We start from the raw sequence: 19,153 nt of genomic DNA, 5'->3' as shown, positions 1-19,153 counted from the left end.
CTTTCCTCAGGGGAGAGCTGCTCCAGTGCGTTCAGCATCCTTGTGGCCTGTGTTGGACTCTCTCCATGTCTCTCTTGTACTGGGGATCCCAGTGCTTGGACACAGTACACTTGCCAAATAGGGATTTTTTCCTTCCTGCTGAGGCCGGGGCTTGTGTGTTCTGTGTGTGGTCCCTGAAAGCCCTGTGATGTCACCAGAGGGTCACTGTGACGTCAACAGAGGGTCACTGTGACGCCAACAGAGGGTCACTGTGATGCCTGTGACACCACTCCTTTTAAGGTGTGGGGCAGCCCTAGAGGGCCGTGGTGCTGCCCTCGTGTGTGGCTGACAGCTGTCTGCAGGTGGGGGGCTGAAGGACCCCCATCCCGCAGCTCCCTGCCGAAGGCGCAGAGAGGATCTGCCAGACGGAGACACCAGCAGGGCCTGGAGCACTGCCGTACCGACCTGTTGCGTCCCCCATCCTTGTGCTGCCCTCGCTGAGAGGCCGGGAACCGCTTTCCTGTCTTCCCAGCTCCTGCCTGGATGCGTCGGAGAGGCCAGTCACCACCCTGCCCAGAGAGAAGCGCCCAGAGATGCCCCTGGCGTGACTCGACTGCCCCGGGATGGTCCCTGGTGTTTGCGGCAGGAGATGCACAGCCTTGAGCCAGAGCAGGCACCTCTTCAGTGCTTCTCCTCACCAGCTTTGCTGCTTCCTGCAGGTTGCATCTCCGGGGCAGGTCATGAGCTTTGTATCTCTTTTGTTTGCAGTGCGAGATGGCGTCGGGGGAGGACTTGGCAGAACCGGGCACCTCTTCCCCTGCTGCCAGCACCAGCTGGGTGCCGCAGGCTGCGCTGCTGGATGCCTCTGAGCACCCAACCTGCCCGGTCTGCCGGGACGCCAGCAGCAGCAAAGCCTGCGCGAGTTCCTGCAGGCACTGTTTCTGTTTTGCCTGCGTAGGGGACTGGGCCTGCAGCACAGATGTGTGCCCGAACTGCTGGCGGCCTCTTCGGCACAGATTCCCCAAGCTGGGAGCCCACAACCATGAGAGGGACGACTTCACGCGCTGCGACAGCAGAGGGAGATCTCAGCGCCGCTTTGCAGCAAGAAGGTGGTGGTGTTCCTCAGGCCGCCGGCACCGCAGCTCTTACAGCGGAGACCGCGGCAGTGGCTGCGCCAGGGCCCCAGAGAGGGGACGATGCAGGTCCCTAAGATGGCACCATGATGGCCACAGATGGGGTCGGCACGCCTGGGGCTACGACTCCTCAAAAAGCAGGGGGTGGCAGCAGAGCAGGGCTTGGGACGCTGCTCGTGACGAGGGCCAGGCTCTGAGGCCTGAACGAGGTGTCCTGGCCTCCTCGGGGAGGAGCGAGCCCTGCCAGCGGGCAGGTTGGGATGGCTCCAGGCACTGGCGCATGAGAAGGAGCCGATCCCCGCACGGGTCCTGCACCCCTGCGGACCAACCTCGGTGGGAGCACTCATGGGGCCACCGCAGTGGACAGCAATGGCGGAGCAGGGACAGGGACGATCCCTGTGCCTGGGAGAGCCAACAGAGCAGGTCCCCCAGGCGAGGCCAGGAAATCCACATGGGGCATCCGGGCACAGTGGCCTACGACTCCTCTGCAAGGCGGAAGCAGTGGAGGAGCAGGGATCCTGATGAGGTCCAAGCTCCAAGGCCTGAACGAGCAGTCCCACCTTATTCTGGAAAAAGGAAACGCCGGCGGCGGCGAGGCCACGGCTCCTCCAGACGACGGCGTGCAGCGAGGCGCCGGCGGAGGTCCCGCAGACGTGCCAGGCGCAAGGGGCCGGTAGCACACCCCACCAAGAAGAGAAACGCAACGCTCGCCCCCGACCAACGCGGCTGCTGAAGAGCACGTGGATGGTGGCAGCGGGACGGTCACAACCTGGGTTGTCTCTGACTCTGGCAGCAGGCAGGATCCAGGCAGCCCTGCTGCTCCTGCGGAAGGAATGAAATCCACGGCAGAAAGCCCTTTTGTCATCGCTTCTTGTGGCAAATTGCATACTTGGGAGGGTGGGAGGGGACCCCTGGGGATCATCTAGTCCAAGCCCGCTGCCAGAGCAGGCTGCCCAGGGGTGCATCCAGCAGGTTCAGTGATCTCAAAGCGTCCACAGCCCCTCTGGGCAAGGTCCCAGGGCTTGACCTTCCCCCAGAGAAACGTGTTTTGTATTACAGTTAGTGAGAGGTTCCTTTATTTCAGTTTGTGCCTTTCGAGGTGTCTCAGAAACCTTCATGGGTATTTTGAAACGGCCTAGGCCCCTGGGGGTGCCTTGGGCTGCCCTTGTCGGGCCCCATCATTTTCCTCTGGGGGCTCCCCCCAGCCCCATCATGTACCTCCATGGACCAGGCGAGGAGCTGAGGGGCTCCCCCCATCCCCACCTCAGCTCTTCACCTCTCAATTCCCTAGGCTTCTGTGGCTGAAACCAATTCATTTGTGGCGTTTGGCTTTCCCTCCAGTTATTTTCAGGGAAAAATTGCTGGGAGGAGCTGCTACCCCTTCAAATCTCATTTTTTCATCAGAGCCGTGGCTTGGTACCGCAGCAGTTCCCACAAAAACCCAAGGTGCTGGCTGATGCCACTCGTCGCTGGAGGCTGGATATGCCCGAGCCCGGCAGCACTGCCTGCAGGCTGAAGCTTGCTCTTCACTTCGGTCCCAGCTATCACCTAGTCCCTGCCCTCAAATGCCAGCTTTTGAAACCACCGCGTTGACATACACGTTAATGTCCCATGAATCTGTCACTTGGGTTATCAGAGTAGCTAAAAATCCCCCTAAATGCATATTCAGCACGTGGGACATCGGTTTCGCCTGTGGGTATGTTTTCTGCCGGATGGAAGAAGGCTGGTCACACTGGATCCCTCTTGCACTGCAAGAAATAATTGGAAAAACCCCATAAAATCCAATAAATGGTGCAGAGCACTAGCTGGGGCACACGGGAGTTCGGTGCTGAGCTCTGGAGTTTGTATTCCAAGGTGGGCAATCATCCTGCCAGCCCACATCACGCTCCATTAGAGCTGCTCCTTTGCTTGGTCAAGCTTATTTTTCTTCCACAGAAACCTGCTTCCAATAGACCTGGAATTGACCCAATTTTCCAATTACCTTCAAAGCCAGGCTCTTGCTGCCAAAGACCTTCCTGGGGGGCCGTACACACAGCATCAGATGAGAGAAGCAGGTGGCGCGTAGCAGATGTGACGTCCGTGCGCAGGAATGGAGCTATCCTATTTAGCTTTCCCTGTGCGTGCTTTTTCCTTTAAACGCAAACCTTCCCATCAGGTATGAGCTGACAGTCGTTTACCTCCTATTCTGGAAAATCCACTCTCTGGACAAGGCAGCATCTCTGAGCATGGTGCCAGGGACCTGGAAATGCTGGACATGCCCACCTAAACACACACAAACATTTCACTGGGAAGCACTGGAAAGCCATAGGTCAACCATTCTGGATGTATGTTTGTGCCAAAGCTGTATTTCCACTATTTTAGAATAACAGCAAATAATAAAAGATTCAAACAATTCCCACTGAAATTAAAAAAAAAAACAACAAAACAACAACAAAAAAAACACGGGGGTCTTGGAAAAGTGCAAATAGGCTGAAATAGTCTCAAGGAAGAGCAAGCACCTTTGTGCAGCACTGCTCTGAAAGAGGTCAACTGCCCCAAAGCTGCGCCGGTCTGTGGATTTAGGAGGTCTTTACAAAAACTGGCACCTCTGCAAGGCTGGCCGAGTAATTCCTGAGGACGGTGCCTCCGTCAAACACGTGGGCAGTGTTGGTGTCCATCCATAGGTGCCCTTCTCCAGGCAGGTAGATGTCTCTCCACGTTCGCCCTTTTTCTGTTATTGGGGCAACCAGGACCTGCAGTGAAAAAAAGAAAAAGAAAGAAAAAAGGGATTTAGCACTTGGAGGATTAGCCAGGACATACTGCTGGCTGCGCCAAGCGGACCACGAGGCTGGAGGGACAAGCAAGCAACCACGGAGAAGGTCAGGAGTCTGGCTCGTAGCTGCAAAGGAGAGCATCCACCCATGCAAGCAGCAGAGGCCGAAGCTGGTAAGCACAAGGCTTCCTGAGTTGTGGCGAGAAAAGATGCTGCAGTGGCCTTCGCTTGGCTGGGACTGGGGTCAGCCCTGCCCGCAGTAGGCCCGAGGGTCCGTCCAGCTCGTGTTCTGGAAGACCTGAACAAAAACGCCCGTCAGAAATCTGGGTTTCCTGCAAAACAAAACTCGCACTTTGGGTTGAGCAAAAGAGGGTGGATGCAGGAGCGCGGGCTGGCCAGTAAATCCTGCAGGTGGGTTCAGGCTCACATGAAGCAGCTTCTGAGAAGGTTTTACGGGATTGCGATGGGAATTGGTGGCAGAGTCTGGGCGAGAGACATCCCCGTGCCCTGTAGGAGATTTGTGGCAGAAGTAGGAATTTCTCTTTCCTCCCACGACCCCATGCAGGGAAGGATCTGGTTTAGACTTGATATGACTTACTCTATGAAGTCAGATGTAATCTGGTACGAAACCAAGCAAAAACTTGTATTTCAATCTGAAATGCACACGTTACAGGGGTGGGAGAAGAGCTTTAGCTCCAGGCTGCTAAAAAGGAGAGCTTCAGAAGCCCTCTGCCCGGGCTGCCCTCCAGGCAACTTAACCCTCCCTTCCCACCTTTCCTCTCCTGCATCTAGGAGGAAGGTTTGTGTTTCAGCCTCTCCGACTAATTAAGTGTTGTCGGTTACACAAGCCCCAGGAAAAGCTCGTGTTCAAAACATGGTATGTACAGTTTCAAGCAACGTATTCACATTTATCATGCTGTACACTCAAGGCTCCTTTGGAGATTCAAGGGATTTAGCTGCCCAGCTCCCTCAAATGTTCACGAAAATCTCAGCCAGCAGTCTTGGCATATGGGTAATTGCATTAAAAACGCATATAAAAAACATAAAAATATTTGCTCTTGGGTTACAAATCAGAGTTCCATTCAGACATAAGGCATAAGGGGAGGTGAGCTGTGCTTGATCTTCCCCAATGACTTAGTTAAATTAATCCAGTCTCCAAAAACTTTAGTGATTTTTTTCCCCCACTTGCTTTATGGGAAAAGCAGTTTCCAACATTCTGAGAATATTTATTCCTGATAATTTGTTCACTTCAGAAACCTAAAAAGGTTTTCAGGGCCCTAAATAAGAGTTTTGCAAGAAAAGCAAAGCTTTTCTGAGAAGAAAAAAACCCAAACCCACACAAAACCACCTGCTTTGGCTTCAGTTTAAATCTGCTTGAACACCGAGGCTTTGATTTGTATTTGTTCGAAACCGGATTCACGTGATGATGAAGAAAGACGAGAGGATAGGAAAAAAATTAAAACCCTAGAAAAGGCATTAAAGGAGAAAAAAAAAAGGCTAAATAGTGAAAACTGGGTATGAAATTTATGGATCAGTCCCTCTTAAACCCCCTTTTTGGAGGTCCTGGTCAACAGCAAAGAGCAAGTGCTGGGGACTCATCCCGGCACCCCTTAGCGATGCTCCTTGAGCTGCCGGGCAGCATCGTCCCAGGGAGATGTGGCGGTGTTTGGCACACTTTGGGGGACCTTTTTGTCCCCTCCTGGCCTTTATAAATACATTTGGCAGCAAGACCTGGCTTCCCGGCCTCCTGCAGCATCCGCTTTCGCCAGGCAGATGGCACTGACAAGCGGCGGCGCTGCCCCACGGCCACAGAGCAGCTCGCAACAGCGTCTTTTTTTGCCAAATTAGCACAACTTGTCTCATTGCTGTTGGATTTCAACGTGCTTTGCTGGAAGGATTCAATAGCGGTCAGGCCCCGTTCCCTTTCCCAGCGGTGGAAATCTGCTCGTGAGCCAGGCCGGATTATGGCTGCGCAGCGTTAAATCCAGGTTCAAGACCTCTTAGTCAGGGACCAAAACCACCCCGACCCCTGCAGTCCCACACCACCACGTCCCAAAACCGCCTGCAGAAACCCAAAGGCGTTGCTGTCCCGTCTGCTCGAAGGGAGCAGGTATTTGTTTCCCTTTGTAGTCAGCAAAAACCTGACGTGAAACCTGCTTATTGAGCACTCTTGCTAATTCGACAGATATGTTGTCTGGCCTGAGTCAGGTTGAGAGCGTGCTGCCAAGAGAGCGGGATGAACGAGACCTGGCAGTAATGAACGTGCAGCTCACAGCCCGAAGATCAGGCTTCAAAGCAGAGCTATCCTCCCAGCCCAGAGTGACCCCCAAAAAAGGGGAGTATGCAACTCGGAAGCGGGAGGGCTTCAGCAATAGCACAAAGCCGTGTTTGTCAGCACCCTGCAGCGGCCGCCTGCACTGAGGGACGATGCTCAAGAGGTTTATCCCAGCGCCCTAACACTTAGTCCTGCCTCAGATCATACCGGCACAGAACCACCCTGTGTATTTTCCAGTAGTTTATGCTCCAAATGATGCTCCAAATTGCACCAAAGCCAGTTTTGGAGTGCGTTTCTATTCTTCCAGCTTCCAAAAACCAGCTTGGAAGTCAAACCAGCCCTTGTCTGGGCTCTCCTGCCGCAAGCTTAAGCTCTTCTGGGCAGGGGGTGGGGAATAGTCAGGCAAGCTTTTTGCCAGCCTCACATCATGCTTTATCAGAAGTGCTTGGCCCTGACTAGTTTACGGAGCAGACATCCCATTTTACCGTATTTGAGGAGCTTTCAGCCAAGCCAAAGCTTTGCACCTCCTGAGAGAAAGGGCTAAAGCTGCCCCCACGTTTTTCTTTTTTGTTTTCCCTCTCCCTGAGCTTGCAGTATTTTCCTGGGAACCTCACCTCAGTAACGCAGGCTGCATTTCTGCCCTGCCTGATTCAGCTGCCTCGGGGGTTTCTCAGTTTGAGAGATTTTGGGGAAGGAACTAGGTTTTTAGCTTGGCCATGGTTATAACTGATAGCACCATTACTGCCCAGAGGCGTGCTCTGCGGCACGCCGGGACAGCAGAAACGCCTCGGCTCCCTCCAGCCTCTGTGCTGGCGCTGTGCTGGTCTAAGATGCATTTGCGGCAAGGGTCTGTGTTTTAAAACCTTCCCACCTGGTTATCTGAGCTCTCTGCTGCTTCCTAAAAAGTAATCTCCTGCAGTGAGGGTTTCCTTTAAAAGAAAATAAAGATAAATTGAATCCACAGAATTCGTGGCCAGAAACTCAAGTGTGGAAATCAGGTCTTGCAATGTCTGTTGGAAGCTGCAAGCAGAGGCTGAAAAGATAACTCTGCAGCACCAGCTGCTTTTCTAATAAAACAAGAAACAAACTCCTATTGAGCACTGCTTTTGGGGTTGGGAGGGTGTTTTTAGGAAGACTGCTTCCCCTTGATTAGCAGCATCGCCATGTAAAGACAGCCTGACACGTTGCTGCCGAAGGAATGCAATAGTATGAACCCAGGCTTATGCTTTTAAAGAGAAAAAACTGTAGGAATTGCCAAAATCGCAAGCTGCTGGGATGCTGCGCCCAGGCAAAGCAGGAGGGACAAAGATAAAATGGTGCCACCGCACATTTTGTAAGTCTCCTTACAAAAATGGGAGGGTGGGGCACAGTTTTCCATAAGAAAAGCCTTTCTCAGAAGGCCTGGATTGCCTTTCCAAGACCCTTTTGATTCAAAGCAGCCACACATCCCGTTAAACAGCATGCCATCGACTGCTAAAGCAACACTTGACGAGCTGAGGTGGGATGAGAGGCACACGTCTGCAGGGAGGGCAGCAGGAGGAGCTCTCCACTACACAAGCCACGACTGGAGTGTGAGAACACCAGACTTGAAGGAGCATCTACAGCGTGAAACCACTGAGATCTGAACAAGCAGGGGAGAAGAGCTGTGGGAAACGGACGCCAGCCATGGCTAAATCCCTGCTAGGAAAATGGATGAAGACATTGATCCGTCTTGAACGTGCGACGGATCTCTTGATGTCGTTCACCCACCTTGCTGTGGCCTTATAAGCTCGATGGGCTCAAACCTGATGGGCTGTGTTCACAACGCTCCTATGGGCTGAATGAATCCCCCCTACAGCTGCCCGTGGGGGAAAACGCAGATTCAAGTCAGTAAATCCCTTAGGCAGGATGGGGATGGGCGAGCTCAGCTGGGGCGTTACTGTGAGCCCCAATTTGAGCCCCAGGGTCTGTGCTCTCTGATGCTCCCCATTTGTTCTGGGTTGCATTTGATTTGGGTTGAAAAACCCCCAAACGTGGCTAGAGGAGCTCCCTGAGAGGACCAGGGAGCCGCACTCGTGCTGCTCCTTGGTTATTGCCGGCTGCAGCTCCCAGTACTGGGATTAACAGCCTGAAAAGAGGCGGGGGAAGAGGGCAGTGCTGACCATCAGGAGGTGTCTTTCGGCAGAAAGGACTGAAAAGTACCCTGACGTGAAAAAGCAAAGCGTGAGTCTTGTTGACTCTTCACTTTCAATAAATTGCAAACCTGAAGGAGCCAACGGGGCCCCATCAGCCCTTCGGTTTCACACGAGGAGCGCTGGAGTCAGGCTGGATGCAAAGAGGCCGATGGGCGAGCGCGGGGGGCACCTTATCTGCCCCCAGTTACCCTCTGAGGGCATTCAGTCCCCCCCTTTCCTACCTCGTCTCCAATGAGGAATTCATCCTCTATGGTAAAAGCGGTTGGATCTGTGGGACTGAGCCACCACGCCGGGCGGAAGATGGGGTACCCCAAACCGAGCCATTCCTCGCTGTATTTTGTGAGGAGCGGCACAACGAAGTCACGGTGCCTCTGTATGCATTGCCGGGTGAGATTCAGGACCTACAGGTTGGGGAAAGACAGAGAAACCCATGACAAGTCCTTCACCCAACAAACAGCAAAGCAAGCAGAAAAAAAAAAAAAAAAAGAAAGAAAAAGACCCATATATTTTCCCTCAGGAAGAGAGATAATGGAATTGCAGTGTCCTGAGGAAGTTCTGGCAGCTCACACGGTGCTAACAGGGTTGGTACAGTGGATTTATTCCCGTTTACGTGCAAAAGCTGGGGCCGGCAGCTGGCAGGTGATACCCGCCGGGGTGCTGATGTCCAACCGAAGCAATGCACCCTGTTGCTGCTGGCAGAGAGATTCAATCACATTTCCCCCTGTGCCCCTGATTTTAAGAGTCGCTCTCCCCTTTTACAGCCCTAAAGGTGACATCCCTGGGTAAAAGGTCTCCAACTGCTTAAAAAGACCTTGGACGGGGACCTGCAGGCGTCACTCTGCTGTAGGCGTTAACTGTTTGATCGAACTGTAATCAAACAACTCCAGCAGCACAAGGGAGGGAGGGAGGGAGACGTGCGACGACTGCTGTCCTTTCTACAGGCCTTGTGGATACTGGCCCCGCATTTGCGGGCAGCCCCGACGTATGAAGCCACAAAAACCTTAATTTTGCAGCAAAAATTGCTGCGAGCGTACCGCGATCTGGTCGCTGGGGCAGAGAGCAGGATTTTGCGGGTAGCAAGAACAGGGCAGTGATTTTTTTTAGCCTTGGCTTTCCCCAGGAGGGACCTTTAATGGCTTTTGGGGGTTTGTCATGTAAGGGACACCGTGTCCCCCTCTGCGGGGCGTGGGGGTGCGTACCCAGGCGTCGCAGCAGAGCCAGGGCGGCGTGCTGAAGGCCATCACGGGGAGGAACGTCACGATCTGCAGCCACCGCACGTAGAGCTCCGGGTCCCCTGGAGCGTCACTGGCCAGGCTCCCTCCTGCTGGGGACAAGGAGCTGAGTGAAGCCGCTCGGGGGGCGTCTCCTCGTGGGGGAGGGAGTCCCACGCGACCTGCTCTCCGCGCGGGCAGGACGTGTTGCCCCGTTGCAAGAGGAGCTGAATTCTCCCCACCCGTGGCGGGGGGTCTGCTCCCTCGTCCAGCTCGGCTGGAGTAAGCCGATGGGTTCAACACCTCTTCAGGGAGGGAACTGGCATGCTGTGATTGCCTGAGCTGGGTTTTCTAAGGAAAAATGGCTAAAAATAGAGGCCAAACTGAAAAATTGCTCAACAACCCCATTTTTCAGGGCTGTCTTCGCAGCTCCGCTCTCTGGGTCTGACACTTCTCCTGCAGCCTCTGTGCGCTTGGGGCATGTTTTAGGCACAAATACCCCGGTCACCTCCAAGAAGCGGGGCAAACCAGGTTGCTTGGCCCTGATTAAAGGATTGTTTCTCGACTTTTATGATGTTTTTATTTAAGGATTTCTCAAGCCATTGTGCTTTGGAGCAGAAATGCAAACTTGGAGCGGGGCTGCTGGTGTTTTAGGAACATCTGTTTCCCAGCCAGGCGCCTGGGCATGCACTTTCCTGGCTGTGGGCTCCCTCCTTCCCTCGCCGGGTGGGCTCTGGCTCAAGCCGAGCTGCGAGAGGCGGCAGGCTGCCCTCCGCCTGCGGTCGAGGAGCTCTGCGAAGGGCATCCCCAGAGACCTGGCTGCTTCTGGGGCTGCCTATTTAATAATTTACAACATGTTTTTTTGTTTTCAATTCCTCAGTCGATTCCCTAGTAACGTTCAACCCAATCAAGCCAGGAAAATTGCGTCCCGGGAGCAAAGTGCTTCAAGCCTTCACAGAGCACACCTGAGCCCGGTGGCACAAGCGTACCTCCCGCCCAAACGACTGCTGCAAAAGCCTCTGCAGAAAAGCCAGAAGTAGGGGTAAAAGGCAGAAAAGCAACTATTACCTACTGCGTCGGGGATGAAGAAGTTGTAGCCCAAGAGGCTGTAGTGCAGCACGGAGGGAATAACGCCCTTCAGCCCGGCGTGGCTCCAGTCCGAGCGCAGCGGGCTCATCTGGACGAAGAGCGGTAGGTGACTGGATCTGGGGGAAACGAGAGCAAACCCAGCGCTTTCAGACGGCTCGCAGGAGCCAAAGCTCCCCGCTGCCCGGCTGGCTGGGCAGTCGCTGGGGTCACACGCGGGTTTCTCCAGCCGCTTGGCGTCTCCGTCGGAGAGAAATCAGCGCTCCCCAGTACGCTCCCAGCCACTGCGCCAGCCCTGCCGAGTTGGGCAACCCCAATCCTCCTCCTTCTCCCCGGATCCCCTACTCAAAGCCTTCCTTCTCCTGGCTTCATCTCACGAGGGCCACAGTTTGGAGGCCCACCTTGACGGCAGCACAGCCACGCTCTGGGTTGTAGCCGTCTTCTTGCTACTTCCCATGTGGCAACACTGACCCTGGTGGGAGAACGCTCACAAAAACCATGCGGCTGGGGTGTCCCGACAGCACCCTTGCGCCCCGCGGATCCCCAAGCCCAAAGCACCAGCCTCCTTGTGACGCAGGTGGCCCGGGGCCATGTCCTGCAGGGAGGATTTCTCCTCTATCTGTCTGCCAGAGGAAAGCATTATTTTCCCCATGTTTTTTGGGTTTTTTATTTTTTTTTTTCCCCAGTAGCATTTCTATGCCTTCAGTTTACCTGGGGGGGAGGCAGGGGGGTCATGTCAAGTGGCCCAGTGCAGGAGAGGGTTTCTGGTGACCAGAAAGGGTCAAATCTGGACCTTCGTGATGAGCTTTGGTTTGAAAAATGATCTGGAGCTCATCTAACCAAGAGGAATTTTTTGGTCTGAGTCTGCTTGCTCCCAGAGTTTGGTTTCCTCCTCAACCTCCCACCCGTTTGCTGACTCCCCAGAGCTCTCCCAGGGACACTTTTTCATCGTAAGAGGGGGTAAGGCTGATGCGATGGTTTACAAAACACTTCTGGTACGGAAACTGCCCACCAGGAAAGGTATGATCCTGGACAGACTTAAAAACGGTTAGAAAAGGGGCTATTTCCTCCACGCTGGTTTTGCAGATGGCTGATGAAGGGCCTGTCACCACCTCAGCATGTGAAACTTTGCTTTGTCTTTGAAAGTGAACTATTTTGAAGTTGCCTTCTCATGCATCCATCAACGCTTCATCCACAACATGAAATAAGTCATTCTGCAAACAGCCTGCGTGTCTCTTTGCATCTGCCAGACATAAAAATAACGGAGAAAAAAAAGGCCGGTAATAGATTTGGTGCCTTTAACCAAAGGGTCTCGAGCTGCTCGTGAATAAGTTAACCCTGCGTGGGCTGCGCGAGCAGGACAAGGCAGGGAGCTGCAGTCGTTTGAGACCGCAAGCAATTACCGACACAGGGATTTGGCCAAGACCCCAGGGTTCCCCCTCTCCCCCCTGCAGAAGGGGCAGTGACCTGAAGCTTGAGTGGCTGTAAATGACAAGATGCCTGTTTATTGCATCTGGCATTAATGCATTGAGGCATTTTTGTGCTCCAAGACATTAAAAAAAAAAAAAAAACAAACTAAAATGTTCCAAAAGAGAGAGGAAGAGGAGAGATGAGAGCGACCCCTCCCTACGTGCTGCCCTCGACCACCTCCACGCTGCTCCTCTGGGTGCTGAGCGGTGTCTCGGCAGCCCAGGGGCACCTTTAGAGCGTCACCTCGACCACCTCCTGCACAGCTCCCGCAGCCCTCGGCTCCGGCAAAGCCTCTTCTCCTCGGTACCCACCTGGCACCGGCGCTGATGACGGTGGCATTTCCCAGTGTCGCCAGCGCCGCCGCCAGCGCCGCGGTGTATCGGTCGCCCGCCAGCTCGGCGGGAGGCGGCACAGCTTGCTCCAGGAAGGCATTGCCCTCGGCGCCCTCGAAGACCACGTAGGCAGCTCCCAGCGCCTGCCGCAGGCGCCGGGCACGTGCCAGGTACCAGCTCAGCGCCGCCTCGCTGCTGACGTTCAGGCGGGCGCAAAGCCGCCCCTTCCACGTGGTCAGCAGCGGGACCTGCGGCGGGGGGTGAAAACGTCTGTCAGACCCACAATGCACCCCACCAGCGCCGGGGGCGAGCCTGGAGGGTGCCGGCCCTGCCCTCGCACCACCGTGGTGCGACACACGAAGGTGTCGCCCCTTTCTCGGCCCCCCCAAACAGACCCCTGAGGCGACAGCAGGCTGCCGTATCACCCAAACGGCTGCAAACAGGGGAGCTGGGGGGGGATTTTCTGAACACCGACAACTTTTAAAAATATCTTTCGGCAGTGGAAGTTTGAAAGCTGCTTCCTGAGGAAACGGGAGGAAAGCTGCTCCCCCAGGCACCGCTTTGCACCCACGGGGCTTGCCCCCAGCCCAGGAGGACCCGGCTGGCCCCCTCCACGCGTGTTTATCCATTTTGATTTCAGGTTGAGCAGCAGGTGTAGGGGTTGGAGGAGGGTCTCGTACCGAGCACCCCCCGAGTCGGGGAGGCTGCAGGCTCAGCCAGTAGCTGGCGGCCTCGCCGTCCCGCAGCGAGCGCAGGAAGAGCGGGGAGGCGATGCTGGCGTACGGGGACAGCGTGATGGAGAGCTGCAGCGGGTGGATCGGGGAAGGGTCCCAGGCGCGGGCCGAGTCGTGCCTCTTCCTCCGCTCCGGGGGAACGTGGTCCTGCGGGGAGGGCAAGGCAGCAGAAGGGGGTTGGAGGAGCGGCAAAGCCACCGAGCGCCGGCTGCTCGGTGTCACCGCCCGCGCGGGGTGAAACTCCAAACCCAGCATCCCTTCTCAGGGAGGGGGGCTCACAGACCCCACCCCACCAAAGGAGTGCGGTTGCGTTTCGCCCCTCGGGATTTAACGGTGCTGAGAGCAGGGCCGATGGCAGCTCCGTGTCTGCCCTCCGAGCCCGAAGTGCGGCAGGACGGGACGTACCGCGGCGGCGAGGACGGCGGTGCCGCGCTCCCCCAGGGCCAGGACCCCCTCCTGAAGACGATGCCGCTTCAACCTCTTGGCCAGCGACCTCAGACCTCGTTTTATTTTGGCAGCTGAACCCACCGGGCCGTAGTAGCGCCAGACGGGAGCCCTGCATGGTGGGAAGAGCCGGGGGCAGGGGAGGGGTTTGCACCTTGTGCCGGCACGAGGTGCTCGGGGCAGCGGCCGGGACGAGGGCTCGGAGAGCCGGGAGGGCAGGAGCGCCTTACCCCAGGAGGGCCGGATCCGGCAGCGCCCGCGCCTGCCCCGCCAGCTGGCTGCCGACGTGCCGGTGGGCGGCCGCGACGTCGGGGCTGATGCAGAGGCGGTAGCGCAGGGGCACGGCGGCTCTCCCCGCCGGCGTCTGCAGGCAGAAGTGCCTGTTGCTCTCCAGGGAGAGGAAGAGGGGCACGTCGGGTGCCACCGTCACCGTCACGCCTTTGGGGAGAGAAGAGGAAAACGGTGTCTCAGCCAGCGCCCGGCTCCTCTTGGTCCTCACCCTGGTAGGGGCACGTGGGGCAGAGCCTTGCTGGTACCAGCACCTCCCGGATCGAGCCCGGCCATGGGTCCGGCCATGCAAGCAAATCCCCGCTCTCTGCTTCTCCTATTCCCTTTTAGCCTCCAAAATGCATTTCAAGGGCTGGATTTACTCCATTTCTTGCCTTTTCGCTCTGCATTCAGCTTAGGCAGGGGCTTCAGCTTCGTCAATGCAGGGCAGCTGCAGATCAATGGATTAATTTGGGAGAATATCAGAAGTTTGGCGTTCTGTGGAATAATCCAACTATCCACCCAAAAATGACAACAGCACCTAAGCTCATGCCCGCACCCAGCATCCCACAGCAGTGGCAGGGACCCGCGAGCTCAGGGCAAAGCCGCTCCAGTGGAGGTGGAGGATGCGGCAACGGACACAGATCTCTGCTTAAAAAAAGAAAAAAAAACCCCAACAACCCCAACATCAAAAACCCCACAAACAAACCCACCCCCCACCCCCCCAAAATACCCCAAAACCGACACACCAAGAGCGTGGCATTTCCCTGGGGTGACTCGGGCCAGCCCCATCCTCTCAGGCACTGCGGGCTGGTGTCGTGGCCTTTTCTGCAGGGATGAGGCCGTGTGGGATCCATCCCTTGTGTCCTGCTGCCGGTCATCTTTACATTTTTAACCATTTTAATGACTCGTCATACATTGGAATTGATTTACACACACGGTTTAACCCCAGAGACATCCACCCTGCTCTTAAAGTGCGTGCTTTGTGAGTGAGGAGGGGGGTGGAGAAACACAGGACCGAAGCAGTAGGACGTCGGACAGGGAAGGATGCGATTACCTGTCGAGCCTAAGAAGTATCTCTCCGAAACAGGCCCGTAGCCGGCGGGGTTCTGGCTGAAGTCGCCGCTGACGAAGGGCTGCGCGTGGCTCTCGGCGCCGTTGAGCGGCCAGCGCTGGGCACGGGTGCTCGCCCCGCCGTACCAGGAGACGTTGGCCATGGAGAAGCAGTCCTGCAGCCCGGAGAGCAGCGTCAGAGGGTGAGAAATGCCCCGGGGGGAGGATGAACGCCCCAACAGTTGCATTAGGAGAGGCAGAACCCCGCGTGTTGTGCCAGGGTTGTCAGAGCGGTCTTTTCCCAGGAAGAAAAATCCCAGCCCTGTGAGACTTAGGGGTTTTATGCAAAAAGCCGTGGGTGCTCATGCTTTGCTTTGCTCGTCTAACCCGGTAGAAGATACTTGGGTTTAAGTTTCCCTCCACCAGAGCAAGAGCTGGGCTTCCAGGCACAAAAAAAATGCTGAAATTCTGCCCGAGTGCTTGGTTTCCCAGCCTGCAGTTTATTAAAGTTATCAAATGGTGTTAGAGTAGGAAGAGAAAACAAAATTGTAGCAGAAGTCAAAAGTGCAAGTTCTGGGCTTTGTTCACCTTGAACAAAAAAGCCTGGACTTGCTAATTAAAGCCAAGGATGATTTTTTCTTCCTTTTCCCTGTGCGCGTCTGTGTTCAGGTGGAGGAATGTGAAAATCCCACCGTGGAAATAAAAACCCTATAGCTTCCACATCACGGCTTCCTTTAAAACAGAAAAACCCACCAGACACCTTCCCCAGAGCCTGCCAGGTCCAGAGGGGGGACCTTCAATAAATCAAATCGCTGCGAAGCAGCCTGGTGACCCGGAGGCAACAGCCCCCCGCGACCCCCTGCGCCTGCAGCACCCGCCCGGTCCCACCTCTGGCTGCCAAAGGGTCACAGGGTTTGGAGTCACTGGGAAAAAGATGCTGAAAACCTTTTAAGCCAAGGGGCTTCGCGGGTGCGCGTTGCTGCAGGACGAGAGCGGCGGCGGCGGGAAGTTCAGGGCAAGGGCTTGAACAAAGCAGCGACGGCGCTTTTGCAGACCCAGCGTGGAAAAATCTGGTGGTTTGGGGGTGGTTTTGTTTGAAAGAAGCCTCCCCTAGCTACATTCTGCAGTGTTTCTGGGGTGCATTCACAACCTGAATTGCAGTCATCCCCACCCGTGTGCGTGCAGGGATTGTAACCCCATCGTGAGCGCTCACCTCAAGGGCACCGCAGCGTCCCCGGGGCGTTGTGGGCTCTCTCCCAAGGCAAAGCCGACAGGGAAAAGTCCTTCCCTCAGCGAGATGGCATCACTTGGGTATTTGGGGCACTTTCTCAGTGGGCTGAGGGGGCAGCGGAGCAACGAGCCATCTCCAAAAGCCATCGGTCCCAGGGGATGTCCCCCATCTTGACCCGCCTCCTTTCAGAAACCATCAATTTTTGCTTCAAAGCTGCTAAAACTTTCCCTTTTCTGCCAAAGCAGGGATCAGCAGGACTTAGCATCCCGCGTGACTCCCCATGCGGGGACAGGCTTCCCCGAAATCCCGGGGATTCGGGGCTGCGGAGGGAGGCTGGGACGGGCAGAGAGGGACCCCCCGTTCACCCTGACGCCGAGCCCACGGCTCAGGCAGCGCTCCTGGAGCCCCGAGCTCGTTCCTGCCGCGGGGGCAGAGAGAGGTTAAGTCTCACTAAGGGGTGGGGAGAGGAGATGTAAATTATTAAAGTGGAAACCCTGGAGGCTCAGCATAGCTGTACCAGGTGTCAGCTGAACTGGTCACACCAGCTGGGAAAGGGGGTGGAAAAAAAGCCTATTCTTAACTCTTACATTTCACTGGGTCATGTTTTCTGATAGTTTGGCTTGGGTTTTTTTTGGTGTGGTTTTTTTTTTTTTTTGTTTGTTTTTTTAATTTGGGGGGATGTTGGTGTTTTAAAAAAATGGAAAAAACCTATTCTGTCTTGCTGATCCTCTCCTCAGCCCCAAACTGACATCAGCAGAGGAAAACCAGCCCCACGCGCAGCAGTTGTGTTCAGGCAACACCTTCCACCGGCCCAAAACGATGTCAACAGGTGATTTAGGGCCAAAGGTGAAAAATTCCCCATCCCTTGGATCCCGCTCCCTTGCCTGTCCCGAGGGCTCCCTGCAACGGGGCACTGTGGTCTGACAGGGTTTGTCCTTCCCCTCCCTAAGGCTCTTTTTCAGAATCTGCTTTTATTTAACTGAGGGAGAAAACTGGGAAAGATACAAAAAAACCCCCAAAGCCGCCATAAATGTTTGCAGCAGCGGAGATGGATTAATCCCATCCCGAGAGAGCCGCTGCATTGTGTCTGTGGTTGGAAGAGACCTTTCCGAGCGCCTCGCGTTTCTCGCCAACATTGTGATCTTGAGCGATTATTTATTCAGTCTCTGTATAAACACGGTTCTCCCACCCCAGGGCTCCCAGTGCGGCACCGGGAGGAGGCGGCCGCGGCCCCTCGGTGCTGTGGGGGCTCAGCCTTAGGGCATGAGGCTTCCGAAGGGGCTTTTCCCATCCGGGACCCTCCAGTTACCGGAGGCTTTGGAAGATGGTGTGTCCCCAGCCACGGTGCGACCCTGTAACTGTGCTGGGAAATTGTGCGTTGGGGCCAGATCCTCCCCGTTTTGGCTTGTTTTACCCCAAATGTCATGGTTCAGAGAAGGGCGCGGGGGTCCCCGTTACCTTCAGCATCACGTCGGGGCGCAGCGGGGTCCAGCGGACGCCGTAGCACTCGGTGGCGGGGGCTGGCGGGGGCTCGAGGGAGAGCCGGAGCTCGGCGTCCTCCTCCCAGGCGTAGCAGAACTGCCCACCGTCGTGCCAGCAGCGGTCCCGCGGCGGAGGCGGCTCAGAGGCCGGCACGCCGCCCACCGCGATCACCGCCACCGTCCGCCCTGCCGGCAGCGCCCGCAGCAGCAGGGCACCCCGCCGGCGCTCCCACAGCACCCCGCCGGCGCGGCCCCGCAGCACCCACTCCTCCGGCGACTGCTCCAGCGCCTGCCAGGAGATGATGCCGATGGTCATGGCGAAGAAGACGGCCACGCCGAGGCAGCCGACGGCACCTTTCCAGGGCTCCGTCATCTCCCTGAAGCCCGAGGTCCAAGCGGCGTCGGGGATTTGGCCGGTGGGGCGGGCGAGGGGCATGGTGCGATGGCAGGGGGATGCTCCGGCTCCTCTTTCTCTCCCCTCCTGCAGCAGAGCGAGAAAGAAAACCCACTTCTTGGGTCGCTCCAAAAGAATGTTGAGGGGAAAATAAAAAAAGTTTAGGAAAAACTTAAGCTGCCACTCATTTCTCTTTGCAGTAATCTGAGGGCGAGCGAAACCCCCTTCGCAGCCTCCCTCTGCTCGCTGCTGCACGGCGAGTCCCGCTGCCGGGCTCGGCGCTGGCTGCGACGGCAGCTCAACCACAAAACCCCGTGCCGGGTGTCAGCTCAGCCCCTTGGCACGGCCGGCGGGACCCGCTCAGCGACGCCGAAAGCCCCGGGAGGGGAGACGGGGCCGCAGCCGACAGGAAAGGAGCCCCCACAGACCCTTGGCGCTTGGCTGGGTGTCGCTCCCCGGTTGGCACCGCAGCAGCGAACGGCCGGGGGTGCAGCAGAAATACCGCGGGGGGGGGATAGAGGAAGGAGGGGGGGAACAACACCCATTTCCCATCCCCCACCCCTCTTGCCCACAAAAGCGTTTGATCAACGCGCGGAGCCGGGGGAAGAGCGACCTGCGGCACCTCCGGCTGCGCCAGCGGGACGGGCACCCGGTGCTCCAACCGGCCAAGGGGCTACCTGCGGCCACGACCTCGCCGGGTGGGGACCGGCTTCTCCCCACGCCCCGGGTGGCCACGACCACTGCCACCACCTCCGTCCTGGCTGCCTTTCGGGCCGGTAGCATGTGGGGGCCGGGGGCCAACTGCTCCCCACGCCTCAGTGCACCCACCCGTCGCATCCCACCCGTCGCATCCCGCCCCCCACCTCCCGGCAAAGGCGCAGTTTCTTTTACCTGAAGGCGGGTGAAAAGGGGCTTCCACAGCCCCCAGAGGTGGTTGTCGCCAAGGGGGCACTCGAGCCCCGGTATTTTCCCCGCTGCCGGTGCTGGGCAGGGGGTTTTCCTCCTCTTTCCCCAGGGCAGACTTTCCTCCCGGCCGCAGCAGAGACCTTTGCAGCCGAGGCAACTTGATCCAAACCAACCCGAGCGCGTTCTCCAAGACGAGACGCGGCGTGCTCCCTCCCACCCTGCTCCCCTGCA

The 19,153-nt window shown here is 56.6% G+C and overlaps 1 protein-coding gene across 1 annotated transcript; it reads right to left on the bottom strand.

Annotated features, from left to right (window-relative positions):
• Positions 1-3,670: 3,670 nt before the first annotated feature.
• LOC147414563 (SITS-binding protein-like) lies at positions 3,671-18,058 on the bottom strand. Its single transcript, XM_086472398.1, has 10 exons — positions 17,600-18,058; positions 14,915-15,086; positions 13,821-14,028; positions 13,552-13,702; positions 13,093-13,293; positions 12,392-12,660; positions 10,593-10,729; positions 9,513-9,634; positions 8,535-8,714; positions 3,671-3,844 (listed from the first exon to the last, which is right to left on the bottom strand). Exons 1-10 carry the CDS (start codon positions 18,056-18,058, stop codon positions 3,671-3,673), a joined length of 2,073 nt encoding a protein of 690 aa, XP_086328524.1.
• Positions 18,059-19,153: the final 1,095 nt, after the last annotated feature.

The sequence above is a fragment of the Leptosomus discolor genome, chromosome 12, assembly GCF_034619465.1.
Source record: "Leptosomus discolor isolate bLepDis1 chromosome 12, bLepDis1.hap2, whole genome shotgun sequence".
In the NCBI taxonomy this organism is placed as follows: Eukaryota; Metazoa; Chordata; class Aves; order Leptosomiformes; family Leptosomidae; genus Leptosomus; species Leptosomus discolor.
Note: the sequence above shows the minus strand (reverse complement) of the source record. Positions and strands in the feature narration are given on the sequence as shown.

Excerpts from the sequence above, each read along its gene's own strand:
- LOC147414563 (XM_086472398.1), bottom strand. The coding sequence starts at position 18,058 with ATGCCCCTCGCCCGCCCCACCGGCCAAATCCCCGACGCCGCTTGGACC. Across the intron at positions 15,087-17,599 it reads GCCCCGACGTGATGCTGAAG|GACTGCTTCTCCATGGCCAA; the intron begins GTAACGGGGACC and ends TCCGGGCTGCAG. Across the intron at positions 12,661-13,092 it reads CCCGACTCGGGGGGTGCTCG|GTCCCGCTGCTGACCACGTG; the intron begins GTACGAGACCCT and ends CCCCCGCCGCAG.